The sequence below is a fragment of the Bombus affinis genome, chromosome 9, assembly GCF_024516045.1.
Source record: "Bombus affinis isolate iyBomAffi1 chromosome 9, iyBomAffi1.2, whole genome shotgun sequence".
In the NCBI taxonomy this organism is placed as follows: domain Eukaryota; kingdom Metazoa; phylum Arthropoda; class Insecta; order Hymenoptera; family Apidae; genus Bombus; species Bombus affinis.
This window is the reverse complement of record NC_066352.1, coordinates 10,696,104-10,715,549: the sequence shown is the minus strand read 5'-3', so window position 1 is coordinate 10,715,549 and position 19,446 is coordinate 10,696,104. Positions and strand designations below refer to the sequence as shown.

Here is a 19,446-nt window from a genome sequence, read left to right as displayed (position 1 = left end):
TGGAGCAGTTAAGTCGCTTATAGAGTTCTAATAGCTTTGAATTGAAAGAATTAAAAGAGGAGAAAGAAGAAGGAAAAGATAATTTATTTCAAGTTGATAATAATGAAATTGAATATCTACCAAGGAAAATTCGCGATTAGAATCGTAATAATACAATTGCCCAGTTTCATTGACATGAAAAGTAATATAATTATTGGGCAACTTGAGACTGAACGGAATTCAAGGAATAGCAAAACATTATTCCTAATTTCTCTACATTCCTAGGCAATTATATAGAACAGAGCCTCGAGAGGGGAGGAAGGGGGGCACGTACCGAGTGAACCAATAGATCCGTGTGAGTATCTCACAAGAAAGAAAAATGGTGAATCGGTACTATTCGTTGTGTGAAAATTTCTGTGAGAGAAAACAATTTTAGGATTCTTTTGGTGCGTTCACGTGCAAATGACCCAAAGTTAATCTCAAAGGGAAGAATGACGAAAACGAAAAATATAAATGACATCTCACCATCGGGAAGTCAAATTTATTACGCATGGTGATCGATGGTTCTGTGTGTCCAACGCATGCCTAGTGCTCCAGATTCGCGAGCCATGGCTAGTGATTGCAACAATCTCGGTGCTGATGCCCTGAGGGCAACACGGATTCCCATATCTGCGAGCGCTCAACACGCCAACAAGCTTAGAAAGTAAACTTCCATGCAGCAGGACTACGCCGTCGGCAGTTGCCTGCTTAATTATTTAATTATACGGACCACGGTGGCGGCAACCATGTTGCCGAGGAGAGCAAAGATCTAACAACCCCTATTTAGTGTAACGTGATGTTAGGCGAGAAGAGATATTTTAAAGTATCTTGTGATTCTGGATTCTGGACCAAAAAGAGTTTGAAATTCACTTGTATAACGTATGCTAGTATTATAGCCTGAAACATCGTAATTTTTCGTTGAAAAAGAGAACGAAACGAAGGCGAAAGTTGTATAAATTTCATAATTCTCGACTGGAAAGCGATGGAAACACTGAAGTACATTAAGGAAAACAGCATTTGCTTATTTGGGAAATTAAGCACCTAATGTTTCGCAATATCTTCCCATATTATGGAAACTATTATCCTGTGCACATAATTTGTTTTTCCTATTTATAGTTCATCGACAATTAAATCTTCTAATGTTGCGTGACCATAACAAAGTGGATTCTATCAGCGTAATTCCGCACTGCGCTGTAACGATAAACGATAGATATCCGTAGAATGGCACCATTCTTCAACAGATCAAGGTCAAGTTGTCTCTACAATTTATTATCTACAAGAAACTACAATGTACAAAGGAGCAACCAAGGAATTCATGTTACGTTAACATATTTCGTTATATCAACGCCTCGAGCAATTGCTTCGTGTATCCTATCAACTTTCCAAGCATTCAAGCAACTCCAAGCATCTTTCAACTCTGCATGTTTAACGCTGTCAATGTTCAGTCTTATAGTCACAGAAATAAGAAAACCAACAAGTGGATTTGCATCCTACGAAAATTACCCCTAATTTACTCTGACAGCCATCTTTTAAAGATTTCATTGCCATAATTAATGCTTAAAGTTTTAAGAATCTACGATAGAATGAGTCTGCAATGTAATATCTTATAGGGAGACAATGATCATGTTGAACGCTTCCGATTTCATGGTAAGAATGGCCCAAGACATTAAATTAAAGCATGTATATAGTCACCGACTACTATTCGTTACATCAATTATAATTCATGACCAGCGCGTTACGAAATAATGATCAGTCAGGCTGCGAAAGGCGAAGATCTGCTGATCAAAATTTACGCACTTGGTTAACGTAACAGTTCGCGCAAATAGCTATTTTCCACGGAAGCACGGGCACCGGCGCGTCTATGAAATCTATCAAGTGTTCCGGTAAAACGCGTATCAAGCACGCACACAGAATTGCGAACTGATGCCGCTACATGCATAGACTTTCATCGCGAAAGCGTGGCGATAGTTATAGAAAATTGTATTACGTCCCGGAAGAAAATACGCGCAGGTTACCGCAACAGGGAATCGGTGCCTCGTAAAATCTTGTATTAAACAGTTCGTAACTAAATTGCGTTGCCCAGCTCGTGTTCGTGGCCGAAAGCATACCGTTTCCTTTTTCTTTGTAGAACGGGAAATCTTTCTGCTACGCAATTCGGCTAACGATATTGTAGTTGCGATATTTCTGAAGCGATTTTAATCTAATTTCCTCCAAACTCTTATCGTAATACATATCTTAAAATTAAAAAATAATTCCTCACATATTGCACTTGTTCCTGTAGAACGGTACTAAGCTTATCTCATATTACAATAATTGTTAGAATTGTAACATATAAAAATGATAAACTGATGAATAAGATAACTAATAGTATTATAACGTACAAAAAAACAGATTATGATTAATAATACTTTATTAAAAATCAAACTTGCGCCATTTTTAGAAAGTATCATTAAATTTTCCCTAAATAGTATAATAAGACAATATATACAAATTTTTATATAGATTTAGTATAAAATTAATTCCTACAAAATCATACAACAATTCAACATTTACAAAGAAGCGTAGATAAAATTAATTTTTCTATTTCCGGCAATCAACATCAACTAAATAATTTCTTTGAATTTTCTTAAGACAAAAGAATGATTATTTTATTTACTTGCAACTTATTTTATATAGTATAGCATCTACTACTTTGCAATACATTCTTCTTAAATTTTCTAACAGTAAAAAGAGATATAGAAATGTAATATAATTTGGATATTCTACACTAGAGGACGTCTTAGTAGCTCACTATATTACAAATGGCCACCGCTTCAGGAAACAATATCGAGATCGCGGGAAAGAGCATATCATATTTCTTCTTTTCTAATCTACAGTCGAAATTTTTACACGTTTAAGTGAGCAAAATTAGTGCTATGTTGTCTCAGGATGAGGTATACGCCTTGTAATATCGATTTTAAATTGTTAAAAAAAAATGCATTCTTTGAATTGTAGGTTATATTATTTATTACTGACATTTTTTCTTCTTGTATATTTTCAAATATGCAACTTTTGTCATTTTTATGTTTTATCATTTTTTGTGCGAGCTGGTAAAGCTAATGTTGAGATTATGTTGTGTTTTATGTATATTTCTTGTTTATATTTTTGCATTTGACATTTCTGTTACTATTATTAAAAATAAATCTCGCTTGTAGTAGTTTGGATTTTTATTTATTGATAAACTTACCTTCTTGCAATACCTTATATGTTGTGAGCTATAACAATTAACTATAAGAGACTGAAGAAAGAGTATTTTATAGGAAGCCAATAAAGATGGATTTGACGAATTTTCAAGCATACCTTTTTATGCTAAAACAGAAAAATCAAATGAATGGACATATACAATGAGAAGGGATATGCAGGTATATCAAGTGTAAATATTATCAAAAGATACATAAAAAATATATAGTTTAAATTAATAGTTACTCTACATTAGGAAGTGGTACCTGGGTTATATCTTGGGCCATATAGCGCAGCTATCAAATCACAATTACCATCTTTATTACAATCTGGCATAACACATATAATATGTGTTAGGCAAGACATAGAAGCAAATTTTATAAAGCCCAATTTTCCAGATAAATTTAAGTATGTAACATTTATGACTTAATATAAGTAATTAATTAGTAAAATTGTTTCGGAAATGATTAATATGTCAAAATAATTCATACCAATGTCACAGGTATCTTGTTTTGAATATTGCCGATACAGCAACAGAAAATATTATTCAACATTTTCACAAGGTAAGAACATTTATTGATGAAGCTTTAAACTCTGGAGGTCGAGTTTTAGTACATGGTAATGCTGGAATATCAAGATCTGCAGCATTAGTTTTAGCATATCTTATGGAAAAATATGGACTCTCCCAAACGTAAATTCCTATTTTTCTTTTTCTGTTCGTCTTTGATATTAAAAAAATTATTGAAAGAGTATGATCTTTTTAGACGTGCATATGCGATTGTACAACAAAGAAGGTTTTGTATAAGTCCTAATGAAGGTTTCATGGCACAACTGAGAGAATATGAACCAATCTATCAAGCACAGCAAACATCAAGACATAATTTATTGACACAAAGAATCAAAAGAACTATCCATCAAATGGATACTGAAAAAACAGAGGATAAATGTGATAGAATGGACAGTTGATGCTTTTTTAGTAAATGCTAAAATTACCAAAAGACATACTCTAAATTAAATAAAAAAAAAAAGCTTCATCAAAAGTAACGTTTTTTTACTTCGTCGCGTTTTGAAAAATACCTAAACATATGGGTATCTAATAAAATCAGGAGTCATATTATTTAATTTCTAATATAATACATAGAAATTAAAAATTTATTGCAATATGATTATCTTTGTATTAGATAAAACAATTATTTATCTAGACAAACGAAATATTACAGATTTAAACATTTTTCTTTTTAAACTAATTTATAACAACACACAGGTTTTAAACAATTTGCTTAACATAAATCCCCACTACTAACCTTACTTTTTATTTATTTGGCATTTAAGTTTGTAGCACATTATGTATTTAAAAAATATACATTTGCTTTTTGTTGCTACAATATGTTATTATATTTTTACGTTGCCAATGTTCTAATTTCAATAAAAGTTGTATAAAACTTCTTTTTATCATGTATATTAAGATAATTCAAATTACAAAATATATAAAATTAAATGTTTTACTCTTATATTTTATATATATTTCATACAACTTTTATAATGTGTATATTTTCTTTAAAACTAGAATTACAATAGATTCTGGATTAATATTACCTATTTGATTCGTGCTGGAATTAATATGCAAATAATATCTTCATTGTTCTCATCTTTGAGTTGCCACTTTACAGTAACACTGACCTGTAATTTAATGATTTATAGAATTGACCAATAATGTATTTACAGTAAATATAGCTTAATAAACTCTGTAGTACCTTTGGATAGGATTTTAGCACCAGTAACGTATTTTTATAGCGAAATGTGGCATCACCCTTCTTTAAGGGACATTTAATGCCAGAATCAGGAGCTTGACAAGCATCTGCATTTGGCAATGGAAAAGGTATAGGAACATCCATCACAATACCATGCACAACTGCATTAACTTTTGAAACATCTTTATCTGCAAAATTATGTTTAATATTTTAACCGTTTTGTGTTTGGAAGCAAACAGACAAAAAGAAATAGACATTTTATGTGAATATACTAACCAATTGTAAAATCGATATTAATTGATACATTTGTATTTGGTATTAAATCACATACAGATTTATTCATATCACAATCCAGAGTTACAGACGTAAATTTTCCCACTTTCGAGCCTGTATGAAGAAAATTGTGTTATCAATAATTGTTATCATCTCATTAACATATTCTTACACTGTTTTGAACGAGAGTCGTTTGCTCATATTTATACACGTATCCGAATCTATGTTGATAGTTTTATTTATTATGATTAGTCATATGTACACCGTTTATGTAAACAAAGTTTCACATTGACAATTATAGAGAAGTTGTAGCCTCATGACTTTGAATTTCTGAGACAAGAATTTCCGCCATTTTTACGATCATATGTTATTACATCAATTATATGCTACTTAACCGATAATTAAGTGGTATTCTATTCAGTAAAGTGTGTTTTCTTAAAATGAAATAATTCTACATTTATTTGTGGTAATTCTAAATTGTAAGAAAACTGCCGTTAGTGACTTAAACTTGCAGTTTTATTAAATCGTCCTTAACGTGAATAAAAATGAAACTGAAATGTAATTATAATATATCACAAGATCAGCACGGTTTTGGACCATGAAATTTAAATGATAAAATATTTAAGACATGATTTCTGAACTTATTTGAATTATCTTCATAATAAAAATGATCGAAACAAAGAAATCTTATCGATTATCAATCATGATTGTGTGCGTATGTTTTGTTTATTGATTATTTATTCAAATACTGTATCTATATCGCTACAGAAAAAATAGTTTTATTATTAAAATAAACGACAATTTCAATTGTACAGAACGTACTTATAAAATACTTTATAATATTGATAAGGTAATCGACGAATAATATTGAAATGTATATTCAATTGATTTGTTATAACGATCATGTTTTCCTTCAGTTCTTTTTTATATGTTACTGATAACCGATACAGCACAACAAAGCTAATTATATACAGCACGTTATCAACAAGATGTTATTTTAATTTGTGAAAAACAGAAATACTAGTGTTTGTAACTTCTACGTTCTTCCTTTGTCGCAATACTGTACTTCTTATCGGGGAAAAATATTCATAATTAAAAGTAATGAAATCGAAACTTACCACAATCATCGATATCGATGGCTTGACAAGTTGGTGAGAAACTCAGGTAACAAAGGACAAGAATTACAGCAATCCTTCGATACATGTTGTTCGTTTGGAGTCCGCACAGCTATTAAACTCGTTGTACGTTGTACGAAGCTCTATATCGAAACAAACATTAGCCTGCTATTCTCAGCAGACATCACGTCGCTCACGCTGTTCTTACATTACGTACATATCTTACGCATCAAATTACTACCACCTACGTCTAATGATAAGTGTGGTATACAATTTTATCGGGAACAATTTTAGATATATGTATATGTAGATGTACCACATTTAATCCTTACGATTTGTACTTTGCATACTGCATTGAAGTTTGGTACTGGCATTTAATTAGAAATCTGAGCAAAGAGATCTTATTCGATATATTAGTACTAAATTGTTATTTAACTATAGAAAAGATAATAATAAATGGAATTGAAAAGGAAGGTACTCATCTATAGTATTAATAATATTTGAGGATATAATACGCACAATTGCAAACGGAAAGAATTATATATATGATACTGGTTGAATGAACTGAATTCTCGAAACTGAATTCGTATGGGAATAATTTGTACGAAGACGAGTTCGGATGCGCGGTAATAAAATATTCTGTCCTTATTTTATATTTCATAATTAATATTAATTCCAATCACAACTAATGGCAACTTTATTTTATGTTAAATCGGTAACGGAGTGACACGGAAATGATAAAGACGCTTACTATCTATGTAGGGCAATGTTGGGGCCAAGAAACCCTGATGCGCCATCTCCGTGTGTCTGCGAAGACAAAAGGTATCGTGTCCAATGTGCGAAAAAAACGTGCACGCACGCCTACATATACATAAAGACGCTTGCCAACTTCAGTCGTGAGATAAATCCTCGTCAGTAGATAAATATGTATGTACATGTACTAAATTACCTACTGTTAATAAGTTTTCAACTCAGTCGCGAATATTTTATCATATGGAAGCGGTCTGATTTTTCTCAAGGTCGGTATTTCAGAATGTGAGATACTAAATCTCGTATAATGTCAAGTCTATCCTATATTTAGTCAATGCTAATGTTGACCCAGTCAAACAGAAAACAAGGAACAATTTTTTCATGTAATATTTCTTGACTGTAATTTATTTCAATGAAAAACGTTAAAAACTACATTTAAAAGTTCCCATTACGTTAACTCATTAAAAATTAACAAGATTTGAATAAAACGCGTATAACTTCTGGGAAAAACATTTAACACATACAATTAATATCACCATGTATTTTGTTATATATTTACAATTTGATAACAGAAACGTTAAACATAACAGACAGCCTTGCCTTCGACCGAAAGATCTGTTTCAGGCATTTTTCGATAGAACGCGAGGCCAGCTAAAAATCACATAAATATAATAATGTTCGCCATAATAAATTCATTACAATCCATAATATGTGTATTTAATATATGTTATTTAAATTTCCTTAAACATCTGCTTAACCAGCTCACTATCTCTTCCCGTTGTTATTCTTTCCATTACCGATCATGGTTTCTTCTTAATTAAGTCTAGTATTACTCGCTTCTTCTTTAGTCTTATATTCGGATTGTCCATACTTAATGATATTTATTACGTAACTTTTTCACGAAATTCCGCAAGTCATCTTAAAAAAGACTTTATTCGGTATAATGACCTCTATTTCCTGTTTCTATTCATTCACGATGATGCTGAAAATGACCGATAAATTTTTCAATCGTATCATACAACTTGGCAAGAACATCGTACACATCCTTCGATTTATTTTATTTTAATTGCTTAATTGTATGTACAAAAAACTTTGATTTTCTTTTTTTCATATTAACACGTACTCTTTTCTTTAAGCTCGGCCTTCATGTGGTGGTTCCATAAAAACAAGATTCTAAGTGGCTTAACCATAGAAACTTCCTTTAACGCGTTCACTGGGTGCCTGGGTAATGTTCGTGATTTGAACATTTAAAAATGTTTCGCAAATTTTGATTCCATTTGTCGTATAAATAGTAATAGAAATAAATATATAATTTCGCTTTTGATTTGATTAAGGACAGCTTGATTGGTTGACAACAGTGAAAGTGTTAAATTCTGTTCAGTGGTTAACTCTTTGAAGCATATTCTTTGAATGTTCTTACGTTGCATAAAGTGAGGTGTTATTGAAAACTGTATAACATTTACTAATTATGGCATCGAAAAATGTATCTAACGGTGAATCAGTAAGTATAATAAAAGTTGCTTACATATTAGTACAGATTAGAGTTTTATATTCAAAAATTTATTTTTTGGTTGGTTATAACGGATCGACAAAAATTTATTAACAAATTACTTAAGAAAGTTTTTTAGTTTCTTTTTTATAATTTTACAATAACGTCTATATGATACACTCGTCGCATGATATTGAATTTTGAGCATTTAGAACAATGAAAAATAGATGATTAGGGTAAAATGGTGCTTCAAAGAATCAAGTCACATTGAAGTAACAGTCTCTTTTATTCGAACCGACCGACGAAATTCTTTTTTTACGTGAATTTACGTGTCCAGTGGCAGTGTGTTATACACGATAACAGTGATGTTAATTTTTATGTTACATCTATACGTATTTCTTTATTTTTACAAAAACATCACGTACACTTTGAATCCAATACGAATCGACTAATTTCTTTTGTGATTTTTTTCTCTTTTAATGATTTAGCATTCTAGGGATCTTTAATTACATCCACTTTCATAACGTATAGTTTAACACGCATGTCGATTCGTAGTTTCGTAAACTATACGGCCCGATTTACATTAGCGATTTAGTTACCTGTGATTACCTCTACTGTACAGCTTGATTTGCTCTACCGACTTAGCCATGTTGTAATTAAATGTTATGCGATGGCTTCTCTGATTATGAGACGCTGGATGAAATATCACATTCGAACATAGCTCGAACTGTAATCGAATTACCATGGAATGAGAGAAATTGTTTCAATTTTCTTCAAAGCTAGATTGCCGTATCCTAATAACGAATCATTTCTTAAATCTTCTTTCTAAATAAGAAAATAACAATATTTTTCTCTATATCGTAACTAGGTAATTAAAATTTGAATAGATGTAAATCGAGCCTTTTTCACGTGATCATTTTTCATTCAATTTCCCTTCGCTTTCTGTATCTTTTCTTTTCTTTTCTTTTTTTTTTGTCAATAGTATACGTGGTAATTCAGGTGAAACGAAATCTTTTCTCTGAAAGATTTCTCAATGTTACCAAAAGCGTAAAAAAGATGGTAATTACCCACACTCCATTTCACAAACGTTCATCGTCGGAACGGCATGTTTCGAAAGCGTCGCTCAGTCAGTTTGTTTTTCTTTCGTGAAATGGAATCGTTTCGAATTACTGTATTACAATAATTAATGGGACGAGGTTGAACGATATTGTTCATTGACGATCGAAGCTTTTGATTGACGAAAGAGAATTCGTTATATCAATCCAGATATTTCAATTCCATTTTTGTGCTTGAACCGAAGGAACGGCGATCTCTTTTGATTTTTCAATATTATTTTCATATACATATTAAATTAAAAACGTTGTTATGAAGAACTTTGTACTTGAAGCATTTAATGGTAGTGTGGTGATTTCGGTTGTTCAATACTGTCCGCTTTTCCATATATCTCTTTACGAAATTTTATAAAAATTGATGCTTAACGATAATCTCCTTGTACTATGGTATATAAATTATGATACTTAAAATTCGTATAATTTTAATCGATGATATTAATATTGAAATGAAATATCTCAGAGATTATAATAGCAAAAGATGGACGGCCCATTGTGTCGTATGTGTCAATAAGGTATCTGTTATCTTAAATCAAAGACAGAAATTCGAATTAATTTAACGTTCGATTAATCCGTAGTATTTCCATACTTTACAATAATATCGTATTTAGAAATTCTTTGATCAATCAAAAGCAAAATCGAGTCGATTCGTCGTCGAACGCATTTTTTACAATGATGATTTGAGCGCTAATGATCTCGCACACTTACATTTTGTAACGTTTACAGTCAATTGTAGGAAGAATAAAATGGGGAAAAGAATGGGAAAACGATTGAAACGGACGATCAAACTGTACGGGACACGAGTACATGTCTTCTTAGAAAGTAGTAAACATGTTTGGCTTTCACTTATGGTATAAATTCACTTTTTTGTCTTTTTATTTCATTAAATATATACAAGGAACATCTAACATCGTAGTGGATAGCGTTTTATACACGAGCCTCCATGATCGATTTCTGCTTTGAGCGTCTCTCTCCTCTCGTAATACGTAGAATTCATTATTACTGACTAGCTAGCTGAATGTACTCATTTGATTTCATTATGGAACGATTCCTTCTTCTTTGATTGAAGTACGATCAATCATAAAAAGAAAGTCGTCAATCTTATTTTCATGATCTTTGGGTATCGGAAATTTCCATTATACTCATGATTTATCTATCATTCTCAATCACGATAAGGTTCTGGTATCCGTCGAAACACACGATTCAAGATTTTTCTTTTCATTTCGTTCGTCTAAAGGAATTTAAAGAGAAATCTACTCGATAAAATTCAGTTTCGAATTTCCCCTATTCGCACCTTATCTTGCAGTTCCTATATAAATGTCCTTATAAAACTTTCGATAAACTTCAGTCTCTTAATCTTGTCACAATTTCATCGTTTGAATTAGTTCCTCGAAAATTCCCACGAAGCTGCATTTTCTTTCTTCAAATTTCACGAGTACCTTTAACTCTTCTTCGTCGACGAATACCGGATTCTTCTCTTCCCTATATTCTTCGAATGTTCCTTTAATTTCAAGAAAAAGCTGCATTTACTGCCCCCCTCCGTTGGTTTTTGTAGCGCGTCGTCGTCAACTGGACGATGGAAATGGAAAACGGTACAAGTTTTCAGGCCAGGTACCAGTCGAGCTTTGTTCGCTGGAATTTCGATGGAATATTCCTAAAAGAATTTTTCCTCAGAGTGTTGTTTCGAGTATTTTGAATTCATAGGATAGAACTTGACTGGCATTGACGAGACGCTGTATTTTTGATGTTATTTAGAGCAACGTCGATGCCGTGAGAACGTCCGGCACGACTGGTTTCGGAGGGGGGTCCAAACATCACACTCTCATCTCACTCATCGTAGCTTGGGACACACGACTCGATACGGTGGCATTCTGCAACAGGGGCTGGTTCTCGGGAGGACTCTTTGCTCGGGGGGGTGGTGGGGCTCTTGGTACTGTCAGATGTATGGATCCGTTTGGTGGACCCTAAAATTTCAAAATACCGTTAGAAAGGAGAAATTTAAATACTTTTTATTGTTGCTAGACGATTGAGTCTAACCAATATTTTATACGTGGAATATTTGTAAGTTTAGGTAATTTGCACGGTAAAAACGAAAGGATCATTTTGATATTTTCTTAGGAAATAAAGCGATTTAGCGGAGCAACTTAATTATCGAGCATGAAAGACCAAAAGATGGTGCGATGTACTGTAAAAGAAAAACGCCACATTTTGTATGTCGAACTAATTTTTAATTCGATTGTCACCTGTGTGAGAACGTCAGGAAATTTCGCTTCGTTAATTCGCAGCGTGTCTTTCAGGAAGGTTCTAGAACTTTCCAAGGGAAATTGAAATTTTCGGCGAAAAAAGAAACGAAAATCGAAATAAGTATGAAGGAAAAAGACGAAAGTTTGAGATTCGTTTTAATGAAGTTTGTCGTCGTCGTCATCTCCACCAAATCTACGGAAATTCGCTAACAGGATAAAAGGGATGGTACCATCCGCCGTCAAAATAATCACCGCGCCGTGGAACGTCAAGAAGAAGCTTCCCCGTTGTAAATTTCACCTGGTCAGACTTTAGCAGTTTTAAAAGCTCCTTAATAAGATTATGAATGGAGCTTCCAAAGGCCGTAGCTCGTTAAAACAGCGGAAGTTTCTTAAATCAACATGGTGAGTACAGAGGTCCTCGATCTTAATGTCATGAACAAACTCGCTGTTTTTGGTTGATGGATATTACGAGATATTCCGTTTGTAGTATATCCTCTACGTTTTTTTCAGGACATCGTGTTTAAATATTGTACGATGCGACGTCTAGATTGTCTTGATTATGGTGCAAGAAGGGTTTTATCTCGTTTGAAGAGAAATTTCGCACATGAGTAGGGCAATTTTTGGGAACGGTGTACAAATGAAATAAATGGAATCCAATAGAGTAATAAAAAGAGATTAATACAAAAACAAGGAGAGGTATGGAATTTTTGATTGACGATGGAATTTTATGAGACTCCATTCCTCTATCTAATTGCGATACGCAAACGTTGGAGTAAAATGACTGACTCTCACTTGGGTTTGTGCATTCATGTCCTGTATGACGGAAGCTCGGGGAAGAGTGGCATGCTGTTGCTGATGTTGCTTTTGATAATGGTGTTGATGAGGCAACGTGTGAGTTCCCTGGCCCTGTTGGAGAAGCGTGTTGGGATCGTTCGGAGGGCCTTTCATAACGTTCCTGGAACGACGATCGATCGTTACGAGCTTCGTAACAGTTACGGATTATACGTAATTATTGGTCAGCTGAATGCGTCGCTACATTAACGTCGAACAAGAATCATGCAATAGGGTGTATTGGGGGAAAAGGTGGCCATCGATGATATAAATACGAAAGGGTGGTATGAGAAGCTTATTTACAAGATGAAATGACGATAAAATGATGGATGGTATAATTTCTGATTTGATTACAAACTATTGTAAACAAGGGATAGTGAGAGTATTGTTTAACATTAGGAAGCTTATATGAGTATTAGGGGAAATATCATTAACGAATTTATGACCACCTTTTCATTGATCTCCTACATTGTGTCTTTAATAATTTCATTTACACCATCTGGTTAGAACTAAATTAACTTTGGTACAATTTCGTACTTTTGGACTCTGTTTTGTGAATATATTTGCAGTTAGCGAGAAAAATCGATGTTACAAAGCTTTAAAAGAAACTATACCTTCTCAGCATTTCGTTCTCGACATCGACGATAACTTGAGTGCTTCCGGGGAAATGAGAATGCGGCGGAGGCGGTTGTTTGAGCTCGGAGAAACCTCGTGGTCCGCACTGTTGATTTAACATTTGTTCCTGCTGAAGGCTTTTTACCTCGAGTTTTGTTTTGTCTCTTTGATAGTAAACTCCCGCAAAAATCATCACGTTCAAAATCAGTAAACTGCATCCGATCGCGATTGTCACGCTCAATGCTGTAGAGTATGCAGTGTACCTATAGAAAGAATAAATTATTTATTTTTTATTATTCAACCAGATTTCATTATATCCATCTTATTCGCACTTAGAACTTGATTACTCTCTTTTGATAAAGAAATCACGCATAGTTAACATTAGTTCTGAAGTCTCAGAAGAAAACGAGCCGAGAAATTTTTCTCAACTAGAGAAGCAGCTGTTTTATAGTAGCTGGTAAAAATAAGAAAGACATGCTTTTATAATTGAGGAATTCTGGCTATCCGGTTTAGCAAATGCATAGACAATGTTCCAAAGATACAAAGACAAGGAGTAGCACAGCAAGGTACTTTATTAATGTTTTCATTACGTTGAAATTGCTTATTACGCACCCAGCTGCATCCAGGCTGGCCAGAGTGTCTGTACTGGCGTTATGAACATTCTGCAAATTCGTACTCTGAATGTAGCTAACACACGTGGCAGCATTGTAGTCTGTGGTGGTTGGTGGTTCGGTGGTGATGTTCTTCCTTCTGAATTCTTCGCTGATCCTGCTCAGAGGATCCGGTCTCACAGAGCCATCGTACAAGCTAGGGTCCGAGTGTCCACGAAATAGATTGTGCCTGGAATCCACATCTTCCATTCCAGCTCGATGGAGTTCCGGAACGAGGCGAAGCCAAACAGACAGCTGATGAGCTCTGTAATGATTCTTCATCTTTGGCCTCATACCTGAAAAAATAGCATAGATTTTTATGAATAATTATGAAAAGTTTTTACGAGTAAAAATAGATAGGAAGTAGAATCTTTTCCATTAAAGAAATCAATTGTTTCTTTTCCTCGTAATTCATTTTTTTTTTCGTCGTATCGCTTTTAATAGCAACAGATCCTGGGATTTATTGTTTACTTTTATATTTTAAGGGCTAATATCTCTCCATCAGTTCGATGGCTGATAAAATATGAATGACGCTTATGAGTTAGTTGTACTGATGGTCCTTTAAACAGTTTTGAAAGACTTCCTGTGTACAATGCCATTAACGGCGCGCAAAACGAGCATCGGCACGCTTCATAAAGCGTGCTTTATTAAAAAAGTTTTAGAAATCATCTGATCGAAATCTTTATTGCTTTCGTTGTATTTAACATTCTGAAATCTCCGACTAGCAATGAAGATTTCTTCTACGAGAAGCTCTTCTATTCTATACGTTACAGTCGAAATTATCGGTTCAATGAGAAGCGCTTTTCAAGAAAAGATTTTAGTTCCAACCTTGTGAATGCTGGCAAAACCGCGTACGAGTTTCGTGAAAATTTCATTCGAATATAAAGACATTTCAACCGGGCGTGTCAGAGTTGAAGAGTTCCTTTCTGCTCTGCTTTTCTTTTTTCTTCCTCCCCGTTAATATAAGTAAAGAACGTTTCTTCGCTTAAAAATCCTACTTCTCAACTCGGAGATGAAGCAATGCCTTCGTATAATTTAGCATACTCCAATGGTTTTGCTATGTCACGAAAATTGGCTGGATTAAAAAGAAAAATTCAAAGATTTCAAGATGTTGAAATGTACACGACTAGCTAAATAATTCTATCGTTCTATACGGCGAGAACTGTGGTGTAGGTACGACAGATTTGTTAGATTTCGAATTCGCATCTGCTTTTGATGTCCTGGATACGAGCGGTTGTATAGTAGTTGTCGTGGTTCCGTTGCCGATTCTCTGTGACGGTGGACAGTGTCGAAAGATTGAATCGTTATTCGATCCTCCAACGGCTGGACACGGACATATGCCAGGTGTCATGGTCAAATGGGGACGCGTGGTATCAGCCGGAAATTTGGAAATTGCTAGAAAGGTTACGGATAGAGCCTGATGAAATTGCGATCGGCGTCGGGAAAACGTTAATTAGATTCGATTTTTTGCGGAAAGGACGGTTCAAAGCAGAAGTGCGAGTAATTAAAGCGGAACATGACCGACGAATTTGTCATTGTCGCGAACGACAGAACGACCGGCGTGTGACAGCGTACGCGCATAAAACAATGAAATTAATGAAAATAATTCTCTACTTGCATACGAATTTCTATGTTATATATTATTCGCTAAAATGATAATAGAAAATTTTTAGGAATTCCGGGAACTTATTTTTATATTTTCACTCGTATAAATGAACTTGATGCTCCTTCCTGAATTACTGCTATTACAATGCGTTTCCATGGCGCGTCTCGTTGAATTATCAAACGTATCCTCGCAACGGTGAAAGAACATATGCGAAGTTTCGGTCCCAATTAAACGCGAAAATAAATTATTAACGCAAGCAAAATGGATTAAACTCAATTGAAAATTTATCCACGTGCTAAGCTAGAATAATCCCGTCTGTCCAACGGAAATGCAATCAAACAAAGACTAATGTGATTCCTCCGTTTTATTCGACGCTTGATCGAATTAATACGACAATCCACTACGTTTTTATACTACGTTTTATACGCACGTAATTTTATGTGTTTTTAACTGGATACGCCTCCATCGAGCGATATGACTTAAATCTCCATGGGCAATTGGCAATTTCAAATTAGATTCCGCGTACAAAAGAATTTACTGTTATTAAGCTGTTTAAGTTACAAACGTAGTTGCATGCCAAATGGGACGAGTTCGCTTAGCACGGAGAAGCCAGAAACAGATGCGAGAAATAATATTGGGTGTAGTTGTTGCTCCGCGTTTCTCCGTGACATTCGATTTCCGGTATTGCACGCGTCAAGATGCTTGATACTTAGAAGTCTGGATCATCCTGGCAATCCACTAGACGCGGGATAGGAAAAATGAATTTCTTTGAGCTTAATGCCGTGTAGTTTGCGACACGTGGCTCGAAATTTGGCCCTTTCACACGGGATATTGGATGGTAGAAATATGTGAAAATGAAACTCGCGCTTGTCTATCGAGCAAAATCTATTCTACAAAGAAACAAAGCATCGTTGAAATATCAATGTCAGCTACGATAAAATTCGTTCGCAGGTGACTCAAAGCAAAACACGATAGCGACGAAATTCGTTGAATGGTGAATTCGACTGATAATTAATCTTCTTGGATTTTTTCACATGACGCAACAACTGTGGTCGTTTGAAAATTGAGATTCACGGTCTCGTGAATATTTCGGATTTGTCGCGAGAAATTCGCGTGCTTTCACGAGAGCGACGACGCGGCGCTTCTTTTTCCACAGGTTATCATCCGATACAGTTGACTGTTCCCGAGTGATAACGAACGACTGGACGTTTCGTTCGAATCGTGCGCGTCTGATCACCGATAAAATTCATTTTTGTTCCGTGTACTCTACGGCTGTTCGAATTGTGTGTGTCGTTACGACTCGAAGAAGCTGTAAATCGATTCGATTTATGACATCTGTATGCTAGAGATGGTTTACGATACGATTTTCTCTCTACGCTTGATTTCTTACGAGACCTTGACAGTTGTTTCTGGTTATAGGATAGGATGCCTCATGATTAATGTAATGATTCACCGTGAAGGTTTCTATCGCTCTAAAGTCTAAGCGCTTAATCTTTGAAACCTCTTAAAAACATGAGGTGGATATTATTACTAAACGTGTTGGTTGATTTATTAAGCAGACGAGTGATAAAATTGTAATAGTCGATTATATTAAAATCACTTTCAGTACAAGTATAAAGATAGTATATATGTGCCGGTCGTGATCGTCGCTCGCTCAATGCTACTGTTCAACTCTACGATCGCTATTCGATTGTATGACTCGCTATATTGATTCGCTATAATGACTGTCCTAGAGAGCACGTTCGTCTATTTGTATCAACCGTTGGTATTATAAAAAGTGCAAATGTAACTCTGGTTGATGATTACAAATAACGGCGATAATGTTTTGTTCGGAGTTTGTTTACCTTGGAACTTAACAAACCAAAACAACGTTGGTATTCCAAGGCATAATAATATGCTACTGTTGACTCGTGTGTTCCTACAAACATATGCATGCTCATTTAACGATAGGTCAAGATTATTCGGTGACACACTTAGATAATTGCAAGATTATTACCAGGTTCCTCCATGAACATTTCAAGATTATTCAAAGTTTACGTGAATATTGTTGAATATCAGAATTCGTATTAGTAGTTTTATGCATAAGATTCTTTTTTCTCAAGTTGCTAGGAGCGTTCTCTAAAGAGCGGAACTACGTGTTACCTGGAAAGCACCGCGATTCGAATACTTGAGATAAGTTTAATGTGATTTATTGCAAATCGAACGTGCTAACCGCACTTAAATATTGATGTATGCGGTGTCAGAAATTCTGGCCGCGCGAGAGCTTCTAGAAATCGGTCTCTCTGTATGGGTAGTCACGAGACCGACCATTCCGTATCCTCGGAATGTTTGACAACGAGTTCCGTAGATCGGGAATGGCAAACGCTTTCATGCGAGGATTTCCGTTCCTCTAATAGTATCGAACTTATCACGAGAGCATGGAAACCCGTGTAGTACGAGGTAGAAGAAGAAAAGCAGGAAATGAATTTGCGCACATTTTCACCATCACGTGAAAACGTTTTGACGCTTTCTTTCTCTCATTTCCCATCAGCCGATTCATCGAATTTCGATCCGTTCAGCGACCTCCTTCGGATACTCTGGATTGTCTCTCGACACATTTTCCACGCTCCACCGCATATGGAACATGGCATTCTGTGATATTCTCCAAGTTCGACTCAGACTTGCTGATTTCTCTGTGCTGTGGCACCTAAGAATTATTATACCCTTTCTTTTGAGTCGACGCTTTTAAAACTGCTCTAGAAAATTATTACACAAAGTAGTAAGTTTACTTGAATTTGCATCTGTTTTTTTTTTTTGCTCGACTAAATGGAATAGAGAATTCTACACAATTTTCAGAATTCTTTAGAGTTACTTATTAAGATAACTCGGTTCCTCGGATAAGAACGAAACTCTGGATGAAATTCTAGTTCCGAATTCACGTTGACGCGAACTAGTCTCTGATGAGGAGACACTTTAGTCGACAAAGTAATCCGGGAAACCCCGTATATGTCGTGGACACGCACGTATATATCCAGACCTAACGACTTATTCTTTTAAGACGCGCTAAAACTTCTGAAGGACGTCTTTCCTCCGCAGACGCTATATTCTCTTGACTTTTCGAGAGTGTGCCTCACCCAGAAATATCCCGATGCTGGCTTCACAAAATAAAACGAATAGAAACCCAACGCAGTAGATAAGCCGTGACGTAAATGTCAACACATATCTCATAAAAATTTTCTGCCTCTGTCGTGATGCGCATCATCTCTTCGTTCTTTGCTTCCCTTGCCTTTCCCCTCAACTTTTACAGTTCTCGTTCCGCATTTCAGGCAGCGGCTTCTCGAATTCTCCTCTTCCAATCTTTCTTCGAGTTTCGTGCTCTTTTTTCTCATCGATAGCTTTTTAAATCCTCGCTGGAGTCATGTAAAAAGGAATAAAAGAAGTTGCTTGATATTCTTTATACACTCGTCACAGCCACACTCGATCAACGCGACCGGAAGTAGCTAGATTTCTTTCGAGTAACACCGTGTCTCAGTATAAAATAAATCCCTCCTTTCTTTTTCTAGATAACTTCTCTGACATGGCATAGAATACGCGAATCGCAAGAACCATCCTTTCCTACCAATTAATGGAATCGGACGTCGATTCAGTTCTTCAATTATCACGAATTTTCTTTGTCATAATCCCAACGGAGATCATTACAGGAATTATAATTTTGCTCGTACACGATAGAGTCGGATGTTCTTGTTGACTTTTCTCTATGTGTTTTTCCTCTTTCCTCTTTTCAGGAAGAAATTTCGT

The 19,446-nt window shown here is 35.0% G+C and overlaps 3 protein-coding genes across 7 annotated transcripts in view; 1 reads left to right on the top strand and 2 right to left on the bottom strand.

Annotated features, from left to right (window-relative positions):
- The first annotated feature begins 2,784 nt into the window (after positions 1–2,784).
- On the top strand, positions 2,785–4,622 carry LOC126920366 (serine/threonine/tyrosine-interacting protein-like). Of its 2 annotated transcripts, none has more exons than XM_050730602.1 (5): positions 2,785–2,951; positions 3,318–3,419; positions 3,494–3,645; positions 3,740–3,928; positions 4,002–4,622. In XM_050730602.1, the coding sequence occupies exons 1-5, from the start codon at positions 2,934–2,936 to the stop codon at positions 4,201–4,203; spliced, it is 663 nt and encodes a 220-aa protein (XP_050586559.1). In that variant the 5' UTR covers positions 2,785–2,933; the 3' UTR covers positions 4,204–4,622. The 2 variants fall into 2 exon arrangements, with proteins under 2 accessions (XP_050586559.1, XP_050586560.1); XM_050730603.1 differs by having other exon boundaries at positions 2,796–3,008.
- On the bottom strand, positions 4,369–6,820 carry LOC126920371 (NPC intracellular cholesterol transporter 2 homolog a-like). 2 transcript variants are annotated; one of them, XM_050730611.1, is made up of 5 exons: positions 6,594–6,820; positions 6,380–6,519; positions 5,265–5,375; positions 4,992–5,176; positions 4,369–4,917 (listed from the first exon to the last, which is right to left on the bottom strand). In XM_050730611.1, the coding sequence occupies exons 2-5, from the start codon at positions 6,462–6,464 to the stop codon at positions 4,834–4,836; spliced, it is 465 nt and encodes a 154-aa protein (XP_050586568.1). In that variant the 5' UTR covers positions 6,465–6,519; positions 6,594–6,820; the 3' UTR covers positions 4,369–4,833. The 2 variants fall into 2 exon arrangements, with proteins under 2 accessions (XP_050586568.1, XP_050586567.1); XM_050730610.1 differs by having other exon boundaries at positions 6,380–6,820.
- Positions 6,821–7,647: 827 nt separating this feature from the next.
- The window catches only part of LOC126920359 (neuroligin-4, X-linked), a 261,080-nt gene continuing 249,281 nt past the window's right edge, over positions 7,648–19,446 (bottom strand). For 2 of the 3 annotated variants that reach the window (XM_050730589.1, XM_050730590.1), the window contains exons 11-14: positions 14,026–14,359; positions 13,413–13,676; positions 12,760–12,922; positions 7,648–11,688 (exon numbers count right to left, since the gene is read on the bottom strand). In XM_050730589.1, coding sequence (XP_050586546.1) covers positions 11,539–11,688; positions 12,760–12,922; positions 13,413–13,676; positions 14,026–14,359 — 911 coding nt within the window. In that variant the 3' untranslated portion in view covers positions 7,648–11,538. The remainder of the gene's footprint in view (positions 11,689–12,759; positions 12,923–13,412; positions 13,677–14,025; positions 14,360–19,446) is intronic. The other variant, XM_050730591.1, reaches the window with a different exon arrangement.